The 19,906-nt window shown below is 44.7% G+C and overlaps 1 protein-coding gene across 1 annotated transcript in view; it reads right to left on the bottom strand.

Moving 5' to 3' along the window:
- The window catches only part of EGFR (epidermal growth factor receptor), a 217,702-nt gene extending 207,096 nt beyond the window's left edge, over positions 1–10,606 (bottom strand). The window contains exon 1 of the mRNA XM_055414809.2: positions 10,366–10,606. Within this exon, the coding sequence (XP_055270784.1) occupies positions 10,366–10,453 (88 nt within the window). The 5' untranslated portion in view covers positions 10,454–10,606. The remainder of the gene's footprint in view (positions 1–10,365) is intronic.
- Between the last annotated feature and the right edge of the window lie 9,300 nt (positions 10,607–19,906).

Raw genomic sequence — 19,906 nt, 5'->3', positions numbered from 1 at the left:
ATTTTTCTTCAAGTATTTACAGGTCTGGCAAATTTAAATAAGTTTGTGTTGTATGTGTTCAGTCGCTCAGTCCTGTTCAATTTTGCGACTCTATGGACTGCAGCCCACCAGGCTCCTCTCTCCATGGAATTTTCCAGACAAGAATACTGGAGTGGGTTATCATTTCCTCTTCCAAGGGATCTTCTAGACCCAGGGATCGAACCCACATCTCCTTGAGGGTTTATGACTCTTTACAATAAAGTTATACATTTAATTTCTAGAGTAAATGTTTTCAAGGCCCATAAATTCACTGCCTATATCTTATGAAATAGGCTACTCTAACACATATATAAGAAAACTCAAAAAATACTTCAAAACATGAGGAAAAATAGGAAAGGAACAAAAACAGAACTTCTGAGAGGCATTGAATACAAGTAAGAGAAGTATAACAGAAATGTTGAAGACTACTGTTAGTTTTTTGACTCACAAATAGGACTAAAAATGATAGGAGGCATGAACAGCTAAACACCCGTTTCAAAGGAGGAGTAAGGAGAGTTTGGGGGCACATTTGACACAGTAGTTCAAAAATAGTGTCTGTTGTGAAGCAGGAAAAGCTCTCAGCACCATAGTGTCGACTAGTCCAGCGACCACAAGCAAAGTGCAGAATGCCTGTGAGCCTGAGTCCTGCACCTTCAAATGTGAATAATTATCTCCATCCTGTGGGGTTGTTAGGAGGCTTGGAAAGATGGATATTAAGGCATTGTGTAAACTGTGAAGTGCTGTACAAATGCAAGCTGTTATTATTATTATGACATCAATGTTTTAGCATCTAAATTATAGGGACAATACATTTATCATCAATGTGTTTAAATACATATCTTGCATGCATTTAGATTTACGTTTAATTTCATAGATACTGCCAGTTGGCAGGAGTCTCAGAACCATCTGGTTTAGTTATTTTATGGAAGTTGAAACTGGGAAGGTAGATTCCAGCCTGTTTTCTCTTCCCCCTTATAACTAACGACAGATTACGGGGAAAGAATACACTAAGCTGCATATTGAGACAAAGTCCTTGAGCAATGCCACTTTTCAAGGAGTGATACATAAATATCCTTATTTGTACTAAAAATAAGCATAAGTATGAATGTCTTTGATACTTTATAACTTAAAAAGTTATATTCTATATTTTTACAGTCACTTATCAAAGTTTTTCATTGTGATCTTTTGTCAAAGTTTTCTTTCTCTGCAAAGGCTTACTCATAGCAGCTTCCAAAAACAAAAGAAAGGGAGAAAGGAAGGAGGAAGGGAGGACAGATTAAGGTAATACATTATTCTCACTTGTAAATATGTTCCAGGTGTAAGTACTAGGAAATGGTAAGAGATAAAGCAATCAGGAAGTAACTATAAGGAAAGGTTTCTGATTCTTTATTAACTCTATAGCAAATCAAAACCAAGAAAAAGTCTTGATACGCATCGTATTTAAAATCAGTTCCTTAAACACCAAGTGATACAATAGTGCTTCAACTACCACCTTTTGCTTTTTTGTCATTCATCTGGACTTAATCAAAAGTAGATGAAACTGGAAGTTCTGGGTTCTTTTTCCCTTGTGAAAGAGATGGTAATTTTTAAACTTTCTAGTATTACGTTAAAATATACCTTAGTTAAAAAAAAAGGCTCTTGCAACTTAGTACTACAACAAACTTAAAATAGTTTAATTTATATTGTTTGGCACAATTTTAGCCATCTACTCTGGCTTATGACACATATGAATGAACTAAGAGATATTGTGTAAATGCAGAAAAGGAATGGCAATGAAATCTCCAGACAATTTTCAGGTATTCAGCATTTGCTGGTAAGTAAGTAACACAGGGTTTTGCTATTAAAAAAAAAAAAGTTTTGAAAAACTTTCTGAAATCCCATTTATAATCACAAGAGATTTCCGGGAACACTTGCCTGTCCTAAAGGACTTGCACAGGTTCAATAAATGATTTGTTTCTATTCCAGACACTAGAGATGAATTTATGAGTGAGGGCAAAGAAAGTAAAACATGCACAGTTTTTCACACATATTCAACTTGTCATCCTGGAGAGACTATAAGCAGTGAGTCAGTTTTCTCCAAGAAAAATAAGAAGCTTTTACCTAGAGTAAAAGAAAGGAAGTTTAGCCAGTGGCCATGATAATCTCATGTGTAAGGGACTACAACTGCTAAGGCCATCATGACATCAACCACTATGAGTAGGCCTGGGCGTCTGTAGTAGCAAAGCCATCAGGTATCACGTTGCTGCATTTAAAATAAAGTCCTTCATATACGCTCTAAGTAAACAGTGGTCTAGAACCACCTCCATATTCTTTCCACATAAAGGCAGGAATGAGTACACAGGATGCATCAACAGCCATTAATCCCATTACAAGTCTGCCTGGTTGTTTCCAAACGACCTCTGCAAATAAACAGGTAAACCAGTTTTCAACAGTGAATCAGGAAAGAGATGTCTTATAATTTACAAGTGAGCAAGGCTCAACCTATTTGAGAGATTTTCTGAGTTCAGTGTGATTTAACAAGTATTTATTGCGTCCAGAATTATGCAGACTTCTGTTTTCATTCTCTCTTTGCTTTCTGTAGTAGGAGTTACAGAAAGGATTGGACAAGGTCATTTTTCTTATTCACAACAAGTTTTAGGGACAAATCATGCTACTGGGGAGAATGTTAAAACTATCAACTGCTGTCCAGATTCCAGTTCAATCCTTCATATCTGGTTACTTTTTAGAAAAATGACCAAATGGCCATTTTATTTTTTAAATGCACTTTACTTTTGATATTGTAAGTTTCCTTATGATTATTAAGAAAATGAAGCAGGAAATGCTAAAAGCCTTCGTCCCTGCATGTATGACATGACCAGTCATGGTGGACCCACTGCAGGAACATCAGCCACAATATTGCCTCTCTCTTTTCCCTTCGCTCAGAGACCAGGCAGAAACTTCATCCTTTGAGGTTCAACTAAATGTCCTCTTTTGGGGACACTGCCACTGTCACAGAGACAGATGCAGTTCCTCTTTTGGGCTCCCATCAAACCCCTATCATGTCTGTCATGAGATGCTGTACAACACACGTCCCTGTCCCCACTCAGCTCTGCAAACTATGCATCCAGTAAGGCCAGACACAGTTACCGTGCTCCTCCAGTGAACTCAGGACCCAGCATGAGGTCTGCAGGCAGCATGTCAGCAGCTCTTCCACCCTGGTGTGCATCACATCGTGGGCCTGACCCCTAGCACCTTATCCAGAGGTCTGGTTGGGGATTCAGGAATGGACATTCCTATCAAGATGCTATTACTGCTGTCTTGGGACATACTTAGAAGCCACTGGACTAGACTTCTCATGTATCAATTCATGAAAAAAAAGTAACTTTGAGACTCATTTACTAATGAAATATAAACCAGTTCCTTGATCTTGAGGAAACCCATGTAATGTGTGAAAAGTGGGAGTCAGGAAACAGAGACAAAACTTCTCTGCACAAGCTGCACACACCACTTAATGTACTCTTCACAACCACCCAGGGAGTTTTTAAAGGTATGTTCAGTGCTCCATCCTCCAGAAATTTTGACTGGATTGACCTGCTACTGCTAAGTCACTTCAGTCGTGTCTGACTCTGTGTGACCCCATAGACAGAAGCCCATCAGGCTCCCCCGTCCCTGGGATTCTCCAGGCAAGAACACTGGAGTGGGTTGCCATTTCCTTCTCCAATGTGTGAAAGTGAAAAGTGAAAGTGAAGTCACTCAGTCGTGTCTGACCCATAGCGACCCCACGGACTGCGGCCCACCAGGCTCCTCCGTCCATGGGATTTTCTAGGCAAGAGTACTGGAGTGGCTTGCCATTGCCTGGACTGACCTAGGGCATCCTTTTTTCCCAGAAGTTTCATGGTGAAGAATGTTGTAAGTTCAAAGGCTATAGTTCTGTTTCATTTTTTAAAAAAGAGTCACCTCCTAGTCTTTTTGGATCAGTCATTAACATATAAAAAAAAGCAACCTGATGCTGTCCTACATAAGAAATGGTGAATTCTCATCTGACAATTTGCAGCAGTATGCTAACATGATTCTCAATATACTTACATGATTATTACATGATAACATGATTACAAGTACATGATACTTAACGTACTTCCACGCACAGTATATACAGCTGCTGACAACTGCACCTAATCTGGCTTGCTAATCACAGTGACCTAGTTCAAAAAGCAGCTGGTGATCTAGAACCCGGCCAGGCTCAGCATGGATGGTGACAAAGAACATGGAACAGGCTAGGGTGAGTTGTTCTACTGCCGAAGACACTGGAGACAAAGACAATGCCGAAGACACTGAAATGACTAACAAAACAACAATTCAAGGCCACCACCTCCTGGGCTCCAGACCTGTATACTGCAACTCCCTCCTGGACTTTTCCATCAGAGCACCACAAATGCCACCAACTGACTCCACTCCTCCTGGAGCATTTGCAGCCTCTGTGAATGGATTTGTTTGTCCAGGTTTTCAAGTCAGAAGCCTGTGTGTCACCCTGGGACTCTCTTTCTTATACTCATTACATATGATTATCAATCAATTCCACCTCTAGATCTTCCTGAGTCTCTTGTTCTGCACCCTCACTGAAATGCTACAGCATTTCACCTGCATGACTCACCCCTCTCCCTATTTCTACCATTGTCCGTGTAACCCATTCTCCACAAGCCTGCTAGAGTCTTCTTTCCAGAACACCAAATACATTACACCAGTTCCTAGCTGCATGGCGCTCCTCCCTTCACACATAGCTCTCAAACAACTGCAGCCTCATCAGCTCTCCCTTCACCTCCCACCACAATGGATAACCAGTGCTCTTTAGGACTTTGCTACTCTTGATATATTTCTTGGAATATCCTTCACATCATATTATCTGGGGAAATACACATAGTTCTTTACAAGCTCAAATGAGTAATCCTTCCATTTGGTGCTACACCTAGCCCTCTCTCCAGGCAGAATTTAAAGCAAGGACTAAATACCAGAAGACTTCTTTATCTTGCATTGAATTCTATCACTGCCTCTGTGACATTTTCACACTTGTTATCTGTAGATCTTTCTTCCTCTACTTGACTTCTAGACACTTATGGGCAAGTATCAAGTCAGATTCATTCCCAAAGCTCAAACTGTGGATGGAACAGCACAAATAGTCACCATGCTTGAACATAAAGAAAAAAAATGCAAATAAAAGCCAAAGTTGTCATACATAATAATACTTGTCTTTTTACTCAAAGGAAGAACAATAGTGGTTAATTCATATAATAATAATTAAATATACTAAAATAAGTCAAAGGCATGTTTACCGGTCGCCTAGTAACAGGTACAGTTGTGGCTGTATCAAGAACTGTGTTGGACACTCTTGCACTGTTGGTGGGAATGTAAATTGATACAGCCACTATGGAAGACGGTATGGAGATTCCTTTAAAAATTAGGAATAAAACCACCATATGACCCAGCAATACTACTCCTAGGCATATGCCCCGAGGAAACCAAAATTGGAAAAGACACATGTATCCTATTTTCACTGCAGCACTATTTACAATAGCTAGAACATGAAAGCAACCTAGATGTCCATCGATAGATGAATGGATAAAGAAGTTGTGGTACGTGTACAGAATGGAATATTACTCAGCCATAAAAAGGAATGCATTTGAGTTCTAATGAGGTGGATGAACCTAGAACACAGTGAAGCAATTCAGAAAGAGAAAGATAAATATCACATTCTAACACATATATGGAATCTAGAAAGATGGTACTGAGGAATTTATTTGCAGGGCGGCAGTGGAGAAACAAACAGAGAGAATAGACTTGTGGACTTGGGGAGAGGGGAGGAGAGGGTGAGATGTGCGGAAAGAGTAACATGGAAACTTACATTACCACATGCAAAATAGATAGCTGGTGGGAATTTGCTGTACAGCTCAGGAAACTCAAACACGAGCTCTGCATCAACCTAGACGGGTGGGATGGGGAGAGACAGGAGGGAAGTACAAAAGGGAGGGGATGTGTGTATGCCTATAGCTGATTCATGTTGAGGTTTGACAGAAAACAACAAAATTCTGTAGAGCAATTATCCTTCAATAAAAAAATTAATTAATTAAAAAAAAGAACTGTGTTTGAGACATTCTCATCCAATCATTAGTTCACTAAATTGCAGTTCAAGACTCCTGATAAAGACACATTCCAGATACAGTCAGAAAAGATACTTGGACCCTGGGTTTTTCCATGAGAAAAATGGGGTACAATGTGGAACAAAGAAGGAAACTCTACCCCACACTCAAGCTTTCACAGATGACTTTCTTAAGCAAGCTGCTGAAATTTGGTAGAAGTTAAATTTATTTTAAGCATATGCAACTCACAGATGCTCAGTCAACAGGGTCAGACATTTGATATTATACTTCAGTGTCTTCAGAGATTAAAATGTCAAATTCAGCGCTGAGCTTCTAATGGGGCTAAGCAAACAAGCTACCACACTCACCAGGCCCAGCCACCCCTCCTGCCCCAGCTGGCTCAGGGAACTTTCTAGACAACTGAATCGTGTCTACCTAAACCTGCTGCAAGAAGCCGGACCTGATGACTCTGAAAAGGTGAAAATTTCAGTCAAACCGGTTATTTGGTGTAAGTCTCAAAACCTGGATCCTTGCCTGAATTCAAGCTCACCTGCTTACGCCCATGGACTGGATGGCAGACTATTCTTAGACATTGTACAAAGAAAACACTGTTGGAATTTTCTCAGGAAAAAAGCCTTTTAGAAGGAAGATGAAAAAGAAGGTATGAGCAGAAGCTCTGATGCAAATGGGAATGACATATAAGAACAAGCTAAGATGTAAATTCTGTTCTATACGTGTTGATGGTTCAGAAATAAGCAATTATTAACTGAAATAAAAAATGGTTCTTATAATTTTGAATGTCCACAAATGATAGAAGAAAACAAAACAGGGTTTGAGAAGCAGAATCTAGTTTTTGAACTATGTCTACAAGGAAACAATACCTAGAACTTATTCTAGAACTTGATCTTTTCTGAAAACATATACCCACTAGTAAAACCAAAACCCATTTCTACTATACTAAGTCCAAATTAAAGCGCGCGCGCACACACACACACACCCCTTGTACAGCAAGTCACATGGCAGGGGCCAGGGAAGTTCCTAGGTGTCCTGTAACAAGTTGAGTATCCCCATCACAGATCCTGCCCCCATATCGGGGCTTGGGGCACCAGTATGGGCTATCTTCTCTTAAACACCATGATCATCAGTTTAATGTTACAGCTGGCTTGCCACTCCCGTGCAGAAAGTTTCAGACACTAGCTGCTGGTTCTGGAGCTTGGACCAAAGGAAAAACAAAAAATATGTTCTTTTAAACAGGGCAGAATTCTTCCTCTTTATTGACACCACCTCTAAGAACACTTTACAACATGTTGGTGCCATCACAAGGACTGAGCCTAATTACGTAGCACAATGAATGCTGGCAATTGGCGTCTTCAAATTTCAGAATAAGTTCTTGAAAATTTATGAACTATGAAACTAAATATATGAAGCATGAAATGGCAGTCCAAAGCTGATGGGGGCTATCAGCCATTTACTGCTAGTGTGGACAGATGACAGACACACAGACACTGGTCTCCTTTCCAGATCTGAAAAGCAAGATACTACTTAATCAGTGGCCTAAAGAACCACTCTGGAAACAACAATGCAAACCGTTAGGATAACCACGGCCCCTTTTAACTCATAATGTCTAGCACATGCGATGCACTCAATAAACATTCACTGAGTTGAGAAACAAGGTCTCAGAACCTGAAGCTGGCAAGGGACACATCCACCTTCACACAGAGTGGGAATGAGGACACAGGCTCCCGGCCTCCAGGCCAGTATGAGTGGGTGTCCTCTGGTCTCCTTAAAGAAAGGGAGGCTTCACCCTGGATACGATTCAAAATCCCTGAATCTGTTCTCTTTTATACAGCCCAGATCTACTGAGCCAAGGATATCATCTGAGGAGGGGCCAGGCAGGATGGCCTAGCTGAGAATGCCATCCAGGATCACTCCTGGAGCAGCACCTTCACCTTTGTTTTTCAAAAGCAAGGAGCTTGCTCAACATTCCTCCAGCAATCTCCACATTCATCGCTCACTTTGTGACAGAGTTCTTCCACAAAAGGGGCCTCCTGAGTACTTGGAGCAGGAGTCCAGACCATGGGCAGGTGGCTTCCTCACCCCCAGTCTTCTTCCTCCCTCTGCCAGCATCCTACATCACACACGCCGACAGGGCTCCTCTAAAACCAGAACTCACAGAAAGCAACACAGGCAGCGCCTAGGGGAGGGCTCCGGGGCCAGAGGGCCAGAGTTTGAATACGAGATCTGCCTCTTGCAAGCTGCGGGAAAGTCTTTACTTCTCTGCACCTCAGTTTCCCCACATATAATGACAAGAGCCAACTTGTATGGTTGATGTAAGGATTAAAAGGACACTTAAAATGGTGTCTGACAGGCCCAAGTGCAGTAAGAACAAAGGACACTATATCTTAGAACCAAAGAAATCTCTCTGAAATGAGTAACTATTCTAGAATAAAACTTAGCAAATTCGGTCAACACAGGTCTTTAACACTTGCTGTTAATAATTTGCCCTGTACATTTTGGTCTTCTTACATTACTTTAACATTTGTTCACCTGCTCTCAGTATTCTATTCAGAAGCATTCTGTTTTAAACAAACATGAGACTAACAGGCAATTTAAGTGGTATTTATATATTTCTTAGAAAAGAATCTCTAAGCACTAATAGTAGTGTTCAGAGGGTAACAGCAAAGAGCTGGGAACATTTCTGAAGTGAGAAAAGTGATGCTTTGGAGGCACTCCAAGTGTTTAAAATAAGGATGGGGTCCCCTTGCCACCTGCCTTCAGGCGGGAATCCTGTTGTCAACTGATTCAGGAGCTGGACCACAGCCTGGGACTCAGAGGAGGAGAGACTTCCATTGAAAAAACAATTTCTTTCTTTTTTCTTTTTTTTTTAGTAAAATCATCATTCTCTTTCCTTTGCAAAACTGTTAAAACTCCAGATGTTCCAAAAGAGCTTTTTACATTGGCAGCAATCTTGCCAGAGATTTCACCTCTATTGCCAGTGATTTCCAAACTTGGCTGCACAACAGAATCACCTGAAGAGCTTTTAAAAATTCATACAACCAGGTCTCACCCCAGACCAGTGAAATAACAAAGTCTGGGGGTGGGAGCCAGACACCGCTTTTTGTTTGTTCTGTTTCAAATCCCAAGTGATACTAACTTGAAACAAAGTTTGGAAACCACTGCTTTATGCCTTAGCGCTCCGGCATCAAACTTGCTCAGCACCATACCCTGTGCCAATGACCTCAACAGCAAGTACAGACCTGACTCTCGGAACCCAAGCTGCTCGATCTTGAAATTGTGCAATTAAACCTTCTGAGGCATGTTTCTCATTTCAAGTGGGTTTATGGTCGGCAGTCACGAAGCCAGACTCGCTCATGTTCGGTCTGGATATTTGGCACACGTGAATCACGGACATCAATTTTTTTAAATTTAAATTAAGTTTAATATTTTGGTTGGCTTAATGTCAAATTCGTCAAAACTAGGAAACACATCCCAAACACAAAAATTTCTGGATTTTGAGGAGGAAAGCTTGTTGTGAGCCCTGTTTTGAAACCGTGGGGAACCAGCCAGGATGGGTTCCGCCCCTGGGGCGTTCGCACCAAGCCCCGGCTGTTTGGTCACGGCCTGTCCCACCGCTCCGTCCCATCCACCTCGAAGCCGGGACACGCGGCCCAAGGGCTGCAGGTGCGGGCGAGTCTCGGGAGTCCCGGGAAATCACCACTCTGGAGGGTCCACCGCCCGAGGGGCGCGGACGGCGGGGGCAGCTCGGGCCGCACCCGGGCGTGGAGGCGCTGTATGAGCCGCCCCCTGGTGCCAGCGGGTACCTCGGCCCTCCCTGACCCGCAGCACAGGTGGCCGGTGCCCGGAACGAGCTTCCGGGCCTCCAGGTCAAGGCTGCTCTGGGAGGACGGCTCCCTGGTTCGGGAGCCTGAGCCGAGGCTGGGCGCGGTGCGGGGCCGCGCGCTGAGGGCCGCTCGGGTCCTGGGGGTCACCGAGGGAGCGGGGTGGACACTGTGTCCCGCCTCAGCCCCCGGCCCGGGCAGACTGCGGGCGCACGTGCCGGGACGCGCTCACCCGGGCGTCCAGCCCGCGGAGGGCAGGAGAGCCGAGAGGAAAGCCGCGCTCCGGGCTCCTCGGCCCGCCGCGCCCCGCGCCCGGAACCGAGACGCGCATTCCTCCGCAGCCCGGCGGAAAGCGCGGCCGCCCGGGCCGGGAAGGACGGCGGCGCGGGCGTCCTTACCTTTCTTCTCCTCCAGCGATAGACTCGCCGGGAAGTGCGCTGCCAGCAGCACCAGGAGCGCCGCGCGGCCCGCCCCGGAGAGTCGCATCGCGCCGGGCTCCGCACTCGGTCGGGACGCAGCGGCCGCCGCGCGCGGGTCTCGGCGGCGCGGGACAGACAGGGCTCGCGTGGGGCCGCGGGCGGGCGCGCCGAGCCGGGGCGGAGGCTGCGCGCTGCGCCAGCCGCCGGGACTTCTAGCTGGCCGGGGCGGAGGCGGGGGCGGGGGCGCGGGCGCGGGGAGGCCGGGCTGCAGGAGGAGGGCCCGGAAGGAGGGGCGGCAGGCTCGCCTGACCCAGGAGGCACCCGCCGCAGGAGCGCGGCCGGCAGGACTAGGGGCGGCGGACAGCGGCTGCCCCAGGCGCCCGGTGTCCGGCGAGGGGCCGTGAGGAGCCGAGCCGGGCGTACCTCACGGACGCGCCTGCTGTCTCCCTGATCCAGCCTTCTTTGAGCCACTTTTGGGCCGGGGTTACCATTTCCCCTCTTTCTCCCTCCAAGTTGCGGAGCAAACTTGTACTAACTCCAGGCAAACTGGCTGAGCCCTAGGTCCAAGGCCAGATAAGGGTGCCTGGGGGGAAACCACCGCTTTATTCTGGCACCCAGCTCCTCTGAGCACCCTGGAATCCCAGTGGGGATCGAAAGTGGCCTGGCCGCTAAGACGTTCGCTAGCCTCGCCCACATGGCTGGGGTGGGTGCCTGGCCTCTGAGATGCGGTCTCAAGCCAGGGGGTCCTTCAGGTCGCGTCAAGCACCCTCGAATTCAAATGAAACAAGGACACCCAACTCCTGGCAGAGACTAGCCTTGGAAAAATGTTTGTTGAATGAACGCGTGGGCACCGAAGGAGTATGCCAGGGGTACATGAAGTAAATCACTTCAGAAAGTCAAAGCGCTTAGAATAAAGGCTTAACATAAATACTAGGTAGATGCCCCTCCGCCCAGAGACAGCTACGCTGTAACTCAAGCAAGAGAAAGACAGAGAAACCCACTAAGGACTGGGCGGGAAGAAATTAGGCTTTCTCAGGCTGCAGGATCTTTTTAGCTATATTCCTTCAGCAAAGCCCACCCTAACCCATTGCTCCTCTTCCTCCAGGACAGACGTCCTCCACCATCTACAGTCAGACTCCTTCTCTTCACAAGATCCACTGTGACATTCAGGTGGTTTACCTCTGGTCTCCCTGATGTTTAAGCTGGAATCGCAAACCTACAATCAGTGGAGTTAGAGCAGGACCTTTCCTATGGTGGGAGGAACAGAACTTGAATCTTTCCTTCCCAGGCAGCAAGTCCATGGAACCTGGGGCTCCTTTAAATTTAGAGTTATTTGTGTTTGTTTCTTCATTTTACTGAGTCAGGATGACCACCGAGCCCGTTGAACTCATCCAGCCCCTGGATGAAGAAGGCTGTGTAGATTCCGCAGGCCATGGCTTCAGTCCCCTCCAAACACTACAAGCAAGGACTTAAAGTGGTTTGTAAAAAAAAAAAAAAAAAACCACAGGAAAGCACCGTCTGCTAGAGAATAGCACAGGGGCACACAGCAGTGGTCATGGAGGGCAGCCAGGGGCACTTCTCATAGCTGACCTGCTCACAGAAGTTCCAGGCATGTATTCCACAAGGGCCACATCCTGAGCCCTAAGCCTTTGTTGAGGAAACATTTATGCGGTAGCACAGATCATATTGTCCATTAAAACACAAAGCTACCACCAATTTGGAAGACTGCACAGGAATTCTCCCATGAGTCCCCCAAAAGATTTCAACAGCAATAACCTTCACAGTACATCCTTCCACATGGCCTGGTGGTGTCTCAAGAAGGAGAGATTTGTGGAAACAATTGCCTGAATAGACTGTGTGGCACACGAGTCAACACGGGGTGGGTCCAGTGACTGGAGAGGAAAGGGTGGTTCATCATCCTCCTGGGACAGGTATGTGACATGTCCTGAGCTTGTGATGTGAGGGGTGACATTCAAGATGATTTTATGCTCTTTCATAGGTACATGGAGGGGTGTGTGCTCATAAATGCGTTACTTGTTAAATAAAGAACTGTGTGACTGAGCTAGCAGAAATGATATCCTGAGAGAACAAAGCTTTTCCCAGACTGGGCCCTTTGTAGAGGATGCTTGGGTACTCAGCCTCTGAAGAAAGTGACCCCAGGTCACATCCCGGGCCATAGCCCAAGCAAAAGCTGCCACCACCATCACCACCACAAGGAAAGCAGGAGCTGCCCTGACTCCACTGTACTAGGTACTGTTCAGAAATTCACTTATCTGACTACCCATGAGCAAGGTTACTTGTCTGCCTTTTATGGCAAGATGATGCTGTGGCTAGGAAACGTTAAGTAAATAACTTGCCCAAAGTCTCAGAGCATCCTTGCTAGTCATGAGGCCAGTCTCAAACCCAAACCCTGGCAGTGTCCTTCATCACTGTCATACTGCCACTTTTCCAAACCTGAGACACAGAGAGACTTTAGGCCCCCAAATTCTATTTCAGAATATTTTGGAAACTTTTCAGAGAAAGTACAACCAAAATTTATACTTGGCCGCCCAATTCCCAGATAAAGCCTCCCTGCACGCCAAGCATTTCCCACATTAAATCTCCTATCGTCCATCCATTTTCATAACACAGATTTGTTCATTACTTTGCCAGCTACAAATTGGAACCTCTTTTTCTCCTCTGATGAGCAGTTCTCTTTGAAGAGGTTTTTGAGTATTTTAAGTAAGAGTTCAATCCTTTCTAGAGGGCACATGGCAGAGAATCCCCTGAAACCACACACCCTGTGGAAGGGGAGGAGAAGCCAGGGTTATTTGGCAGGGTGGCAATGGGAGGGCTTCAAATATTTTAAGTTCCATTTTAGGCAAAAGGCATCTGGCCACCTGTTTTCGCTGGCCTTTGAGGTCAAAGCAAGAATTGAAGAGGAAAAACACCAGAGTGGCCGAGTTCAGAACTTTAAAAATGATCTTTTATAAACTACTGGAGTTTTCTAGAAGTGGGATGAGCTGCCTCCAAGTGTATTTGTCTATCGATAGAGAGCTTTGGATGCAGAAGGAGTACTAAGGGAAACTGTGGATTAAGAGCTGAACTAGATCCCTTCCAATCCTAAAGTTCTATAAGAACATGTGCTTCTAAAACAGGTTTCCACTTCAATGTACATGTGCTCAACAGCTCTTCTAAAGATATATTTTGAGAGGATATAAGAATTGCCACTGGGGAGGAGATCTCCCCAGCTGGGAAGTAGTTGAGGGTCAGGAGTTGGAGGGAGACATATTTTCAAATGTCTGTCCTTTTACACACTTACACTTATTCACTGTGAGCAGGGATCACATGCTTCTGAAAGGTAAGAGTCTATGACCCCAGAGCCCTTGCTGAGGTTCCTGGGAGGTGCTAGGGGTAGGCTTTCCAGGTTTCTTATCCCTTTAGTCAAGTTGTGTGCACTTGACTCTGAGTTGACACCTATCTCTGGCAGAGTAGGAAGATGTAGCTTCTTCTTCAGGGATAATATACTGACACAGAAGTGCTGAGGCCTTCATCTGTCATTAGTATTCTTACTACGAAAAATTTTATGTCATTAGTATTCTTCGTTATCTCTAGGGTTGATGGTGTGTATCACAACAAACTGTGGAAATTTTTTAAAAAGACGGGAATACCAGACCACCTTGCCTGTCTCCTGAGAAACCTGTATGTGGGTCAAAAAGCAACAGTTAGAACTGGACATGGAACAACAGACTGCTTCAAAATTGGAAACGGAGTATGATAAGGCTGTATATTGTCACCCTGCTTATTTAACTTATATACAGAGTACATCATGCTAAATGGCAGGCTGGATGAAGCACAAGCTGGAATCAAGATTGCTAGGGGAAATATCAACAACCTCAGATATGCAGGTAATACCATTCTAATGGCAGAAAGTGAAAAGGAACTAAAGAGCCTCTTGATGAGTGTGAAAGAGGAGAGTAAACAAATGTTTGCTTGAAACCCAATATTACAAAAAACTAAGATCAAGGCATCTAGTTCCATCACTTCCTGGTGAATAGAAGGGACAAAACTGGAAGCAGTGACAGATTTTATTTTCTTGGGCTCCAAAATCATTGCGCATGGTGACTGCAGCCATAAATTTAAGATGCTTGCTCCTTGGAAGGAAAGCTATGACAAACCTATACAGTGTATTAAGAGGCAGAGACACCACTTTGCCAACACAGATCTATATAGTCAAAGCTTCCATAAGAAGGCTGAGCACCGAAGAATTGGTGTTTTCAAATTGTGGTGCTGGAAAAGACTCTTGAGAGTTCCTTGGACTGCAAGGAGATCAAACCAATCAATTCCAAAGGAAATAAACCTTGAATGTTCATTGGAAAGACTCTTACTTAAGCTCCAGTACTTTGGCCACCTGATGCAGAGAGTCAACTCATTGGAAAAGACCCTGATGCTGGAAAAGATTGAGGGCAGGAGGAGAACAGGTGACAGAGGATGAGATGGTTAGATAGCATCACCAATTCAATGCTAATGGATCTGAGCAAACTCTGGGAGGTAGTGGAGGCGAGAGGAGCCTTGCATGTTCCTGTTCATGAAGTCACAAAGAGTCAGACACAACTTACCAACTGAACAACAACAATAATGCTCAAAAAGCAGGAGCTTGTTTTGAATGCTAGTTTCTGGCATTGTTGAGATTTTTGGTAATTAATTTGCACAGGGACCTTGTAGAAAGTTTCTGGACTCTACACAATGCCTTGCTCATGTTAAGGATTTAAAACTGACACTAAATATTTTATCCAAGGTGTCACTACTTGTCTTACTAGAAACATTAGCCTAGAGGTTTCAACTGGTGGCCTGCAAACCAAGTTCAGGATGCAGATGTAGTTTTGTGGGGTCCATTTAATATTTCTTCCAATTAAAATAATTCATTAATAGCAGCATTTAAAAATCAAGAGATTCCATATTCAAAAATGTAGATTTTATGTTTCTTTCTTTTGAAAAATGGAAAGTGCTGGCCAACTGGGTGGGCTTTCATGCAAGCTGGCATTTCGAAAGGTGATAACTGTCCCTTTTGGAAAGAACATTGGGTCTCCAACACCACCAAGCCTGATCCAACAGGTCATGGGGCCTGTGTGGCTGCTCCTGGCATTAGTGTTTGCAGCCTCAATCTTCCTGATTAAATAGTGCTACTGCCACATTTTAGGTGTGGTTCTCATTATGGGTTTGCTCTCACCTCTACCAGTTTCACTGATTTCTCAATGCTACCAAAAGATAGGATTTTTTACCATTCCACTGTAAAAATAATGTCAAATGTAACTACAATTCTCAATGCCTGCATTTAAGGAAATTGCTATTTTGTCACTGGAGATTAGTGAGGTGTTTTAATGGTGGTACTTAGTTTTGTCACATGCAAAATCACTGAAGATGCTGATTGCAGCCATGAAATTAAAAGACGCTTACTCCTTGGAAGGAAAGTTATGACCAACCTAGACAGCATATTAAAAAGCAGAGACATTACTTTGCCAACCAAGGTCCGTCTAGTCAAGGCTATGGTTTTTCCCGTGGTCATGTATGGATGTGAGAGTTGGACTGTGAAGAAAGCTGATCGCCGAAAAATTGATGCTTTTGAACTGTGGTGCTGGAGAAGACTCTTGAGAGTCCCTTGGACTGCAAGGAGATCCAACCAGTCCATTCTGAAGGAGATCAATCCTGGGTGTTCATTGGAAGGACTGATGCTAAAGCTGAAACTGCAATACTTTGGCCACCTCATGCAATGAGTTGACTCACTGGAAAAGACTGATGCTGGGAGGGATTGGGGGCGGGAGGAGATGGGGACGACAGAGAATGAGATGGCTGGATGGCATCACTGACTCGATGGACATGAGTTTGAGTGAACTCCGGGAGTCAGTGATGGACAGGGAGGCCTGGCGTACTGTGATTCATGGAGTCGCAAAGAGTCGGACACGACTGAGCGACTGAACTGAACTGAAGATCATTTGGCAAGTGCCCACTGCCTTTCCTCCTTAGCAATCTCGCTTGAGACCAAGTAATTGTAGCCCAATGAAGAAAAGCAGAGTGTCCATGGGGTCTTGCTGCCCTCACCCCATGGAGCATGGTACCTTCTGTTCCCCCTACAGTGTGGACTTGTATAACATGTTAATGGAGAGATTCATGTCGTTTCTGGGCAAATTGTTCAGAAGCAGAGTGTACTTCCCCATGACACTTCCCTCTACCTTGGTTGGTGATGGTCCGGAGAGTGGATGCCTCCTCAACCTGGGCCTGGAGTAAGGATGATGGCAGGGAGCAGACCCTTCTGCTTGTCACATTGTGCAGACAATGGACAGGAAGAGTGGGAGGGAAACTCACCTTTGCTCAGTTACCTGGATGCCCAGGTTGTTTCCTCCTCTGTTATACCCGAACATTACTTAGTTTATACAAGAAGGTCTTCATTACCTAGTTAAATATTTAGTGGATATTTTATGAATAATTTGTATTACATGATTTACTTTATGTTTGTTACACAAACATCATACATGTATATGTGTGTAATATATATTATACACAAGTACACACACACACACATATGGGGCAGGGGGCATGCGTGAAGTAACCAAATGAATAAGATCTAGAAATTGCCATTAACTAAATGGACTTTGAGCATGTCTGTGTATGAAAGTTGCTTAGTTCCCGGGATGGAACTTGGCTCTCTTGCACTGCAGACATATTCTTTATTGTCTGAGCCACTGTGAGTTTGGGCATGTTTTATTTAATCTTCCCAACAAAAAGCCTTAGTTTTTGTCTCCATAAGTTGTCATTAATTCTTGCCACTATAGAATTATTATGACAAAATAATGTAGGCAAAGCACCTACCACATAGCAATTGACAGTTGACAAAAACTCCTGTGTACACGTTTTTCAGAGCTGTAGGTTGTATATGTAACATTCTTTCATTTCCTGGAGGTTTTCTAAGCCTTCCTCATATGCAGACAGAGCAATAAGCAAACACAGTTCATTGGCTCAGCTCTGAACCCTTAGATGGAGTGGCAGCCCATTAGATTTACCCTTTGGCTAATCTTCATGGTCATATAAACAATCTGGACATAGAATTAGTCATTAAAAATAAAACAACAACAAAAAAACCCCTTCAGCCTCCCCATGGAACAAGCTAGCAACAATGATTTTTTTTTTTTCCCTGAGATTTCTAAGTATGAAACTTGGAGGACCAGTGTTGTTCCTTGCTTTCAAAAAAACTGCTATTTGTTGCGACAGCTGCGTGGGGAAATGAGTAATGACCCTCCAAGTCTGTGCCCACCATGTGCTCAGCCTGGTTTGCACAATGGTTACTTCACGCATGCCCCATGCCCCATATATGTGTGTGTGTGTACTTGTGTATAATATATATTACACACATATACATGTATGATGTTTGTGTATCAAACATAAAGTAAATCATGTAATACAAATTATTCATAAAATATCTGCTAAATATTTAACTAGGTGCTCGTTTCACCAAGTGACTGTGACACACAGTCCCCTTGCCTCCCTTCCCGGGTGCTCCTTGACAGAGAGGCACGGAGGAGCACCCGACTGCGGACCCTTAGGCCGGAGCTGTAGTCTGGCCTGGCCAGATGGCCTGGGAGGACGCGTGGTGGTGGGGGCGCGTCCGGGTGGGCCACGCTAGTGGTTACTCCCAGCTTCTCCTGACCGTGCATCTGGGCCGCCTGGGGATGTGCTGCGTGTGAGGCGCTCTTCTCTGATGGGGCCAGAGATTATGGTCTGACCCTTTATTGTGATTTTGTTCATAAGGATCTCTTTGTAACTGGGTGTTTTGGCTGTATTGCCCATTGTGCTTTTAAAAAATATTTAGCTTTTAAATGAGCAATGAAAGCAGGACTAGCAGGAGAAATGGGATGGGGGCGGGGAGGTTGGTGATTTCAAGAGGACAGAGGAGAATATTGGCTGCTTTCCTTACAGCTTCTTTTCTGAGATTTGGGGATATTTCTCAAGTTTGTTTTTCAAACAGCGATGTAGATCTCCTGCAATGTCTTGTGCCCAGCAGGTGTCACTGAAAAGCATGTCCCTAAGGTTTGTGGAAAGCTCCTCTGAGGGCAGCCAGAAGGAAAAGAGCAGGGCTGAGCTACAGAAGAGCCAGCGAGATGGAATCCAGTTTATCCTCCTAGAAGTGTGGTGGGAACCTTGGACATAGTTCTATCAAGGGAAGTGCCACATGGTTGTGTTGCAGGGAAAATGGGGCTCAAGCAAAATGGTCACATTTCAGGTCTTGATTGAGACCCCAGGAGGGGCGCCAAATGAGGGGACTTGGCTTTGCACAGGAAAGAACTCAAAAGTCAGAAAAAGTAAAGTGTAAACAGATTTATTTAGAGTTATACACACTCCATGGTTTCCCAGGTGGTAAAGAATCTGCAAGCCAGTGCAGGAGATGTGAGAGATGCAGGTGTGATCCCTGGGTAGGAGAGATCCCCTGGAGTAGGAAATGACAACCCACTCCAGTATTCTTGCTGGGAAAATTCCATGTACAGAGGAGCCTGATGGGCTTCAGTCCACGGGGTTTCTGAGTCGGACCTGACTAGACATAGCACACATGTGTGACACTCCATTGACATAACATGGGTCCCCTCAGAAGGCATAAGGTGGCCCTGGGAGATGAACATTCCATACACAGAACACTGTCCATCTCAAAAGGCAAATGGCCACAGGTGTGAGGGTGGTTAGTTTTTATGGGCTGGGTAATTTTATGGGCTAACAAGAGAGAAGATTATTCCAACTGTCTTGGAGAAGGGGTGGTGATTTCTAGAAATTGGGGTACCACCAAATCTTTGGCCTTTTATGGCCATCCTTGGAACTGTCATGGCACCTGTGGACGTGTCATTTAGATACTGATGTGTTACAACAAGTATGTAATGAAGCTTATGGTCCACTGGAAGCCAAATCTTCATCTTGGACCTAGCTGATCCTAACTAGTTTATACAGTATCTTAAATGGATATGCCGCTGTTCTGAAGGTTGTGCCCTGCCCCCTTTCCTCCTGTCTCAGTAGGTAACCGCCTTGCACAGTCCCTCTAAACCAACTTTAAACTGACTAAGGCTAGAACTACTTTGAAGAGATCCATGTCTTCTGAAGAAAACAAACTCCCCTCTGCTGAACCTGGTCAAGGGAGAAGCTCTCACCTGCTACTTGTTATCTGATAAGGGGGATTTCGACACTGCAAGTCCTCCTACAGATCAGCTGACAGTGCTTTACTGGATGGGGCATCTTTATCTAGCCTTAGAACACCTGATGACTGCAAGTTCTACATAAAGAGTAACCCTAGACTTAAATTCTGTGGCAACAGCTTTCATGGACCAATCTGGTCGGTGATATACTTTCCCTTGAACCTAAGGGACCCTCTGAGGTATAAAATATAAAATAAAATACTCTGAAAAAAAGCAGACCTCTGCTTCATATCAAGTTCCATCTGCTTGTAGCCCCTGCAGGCATTCCTGGGTATAGTTCCTCTGCTCTGAACAGACTGCTGGGTTAACCC

This window comes from Moschus berezovskii, chromosome 24 (genome assembly GCF_049115385.1).
Source record: "Moschus berezovskii isolate FMDL1 chromosome 24, NW_MosBer_1.0, whole genome shotgun sequence".
Lineage (NCBI taxonomy): Eukaryota > Metazoa > Chordata > Mammalia > Artiodactyla > Moschidae > Moschus > Moschus berezovskii.
Note: the sequence above shows the minus strand (reverse complement) of the source record. Positions and strands in the feature narration are given on the sequence as shown.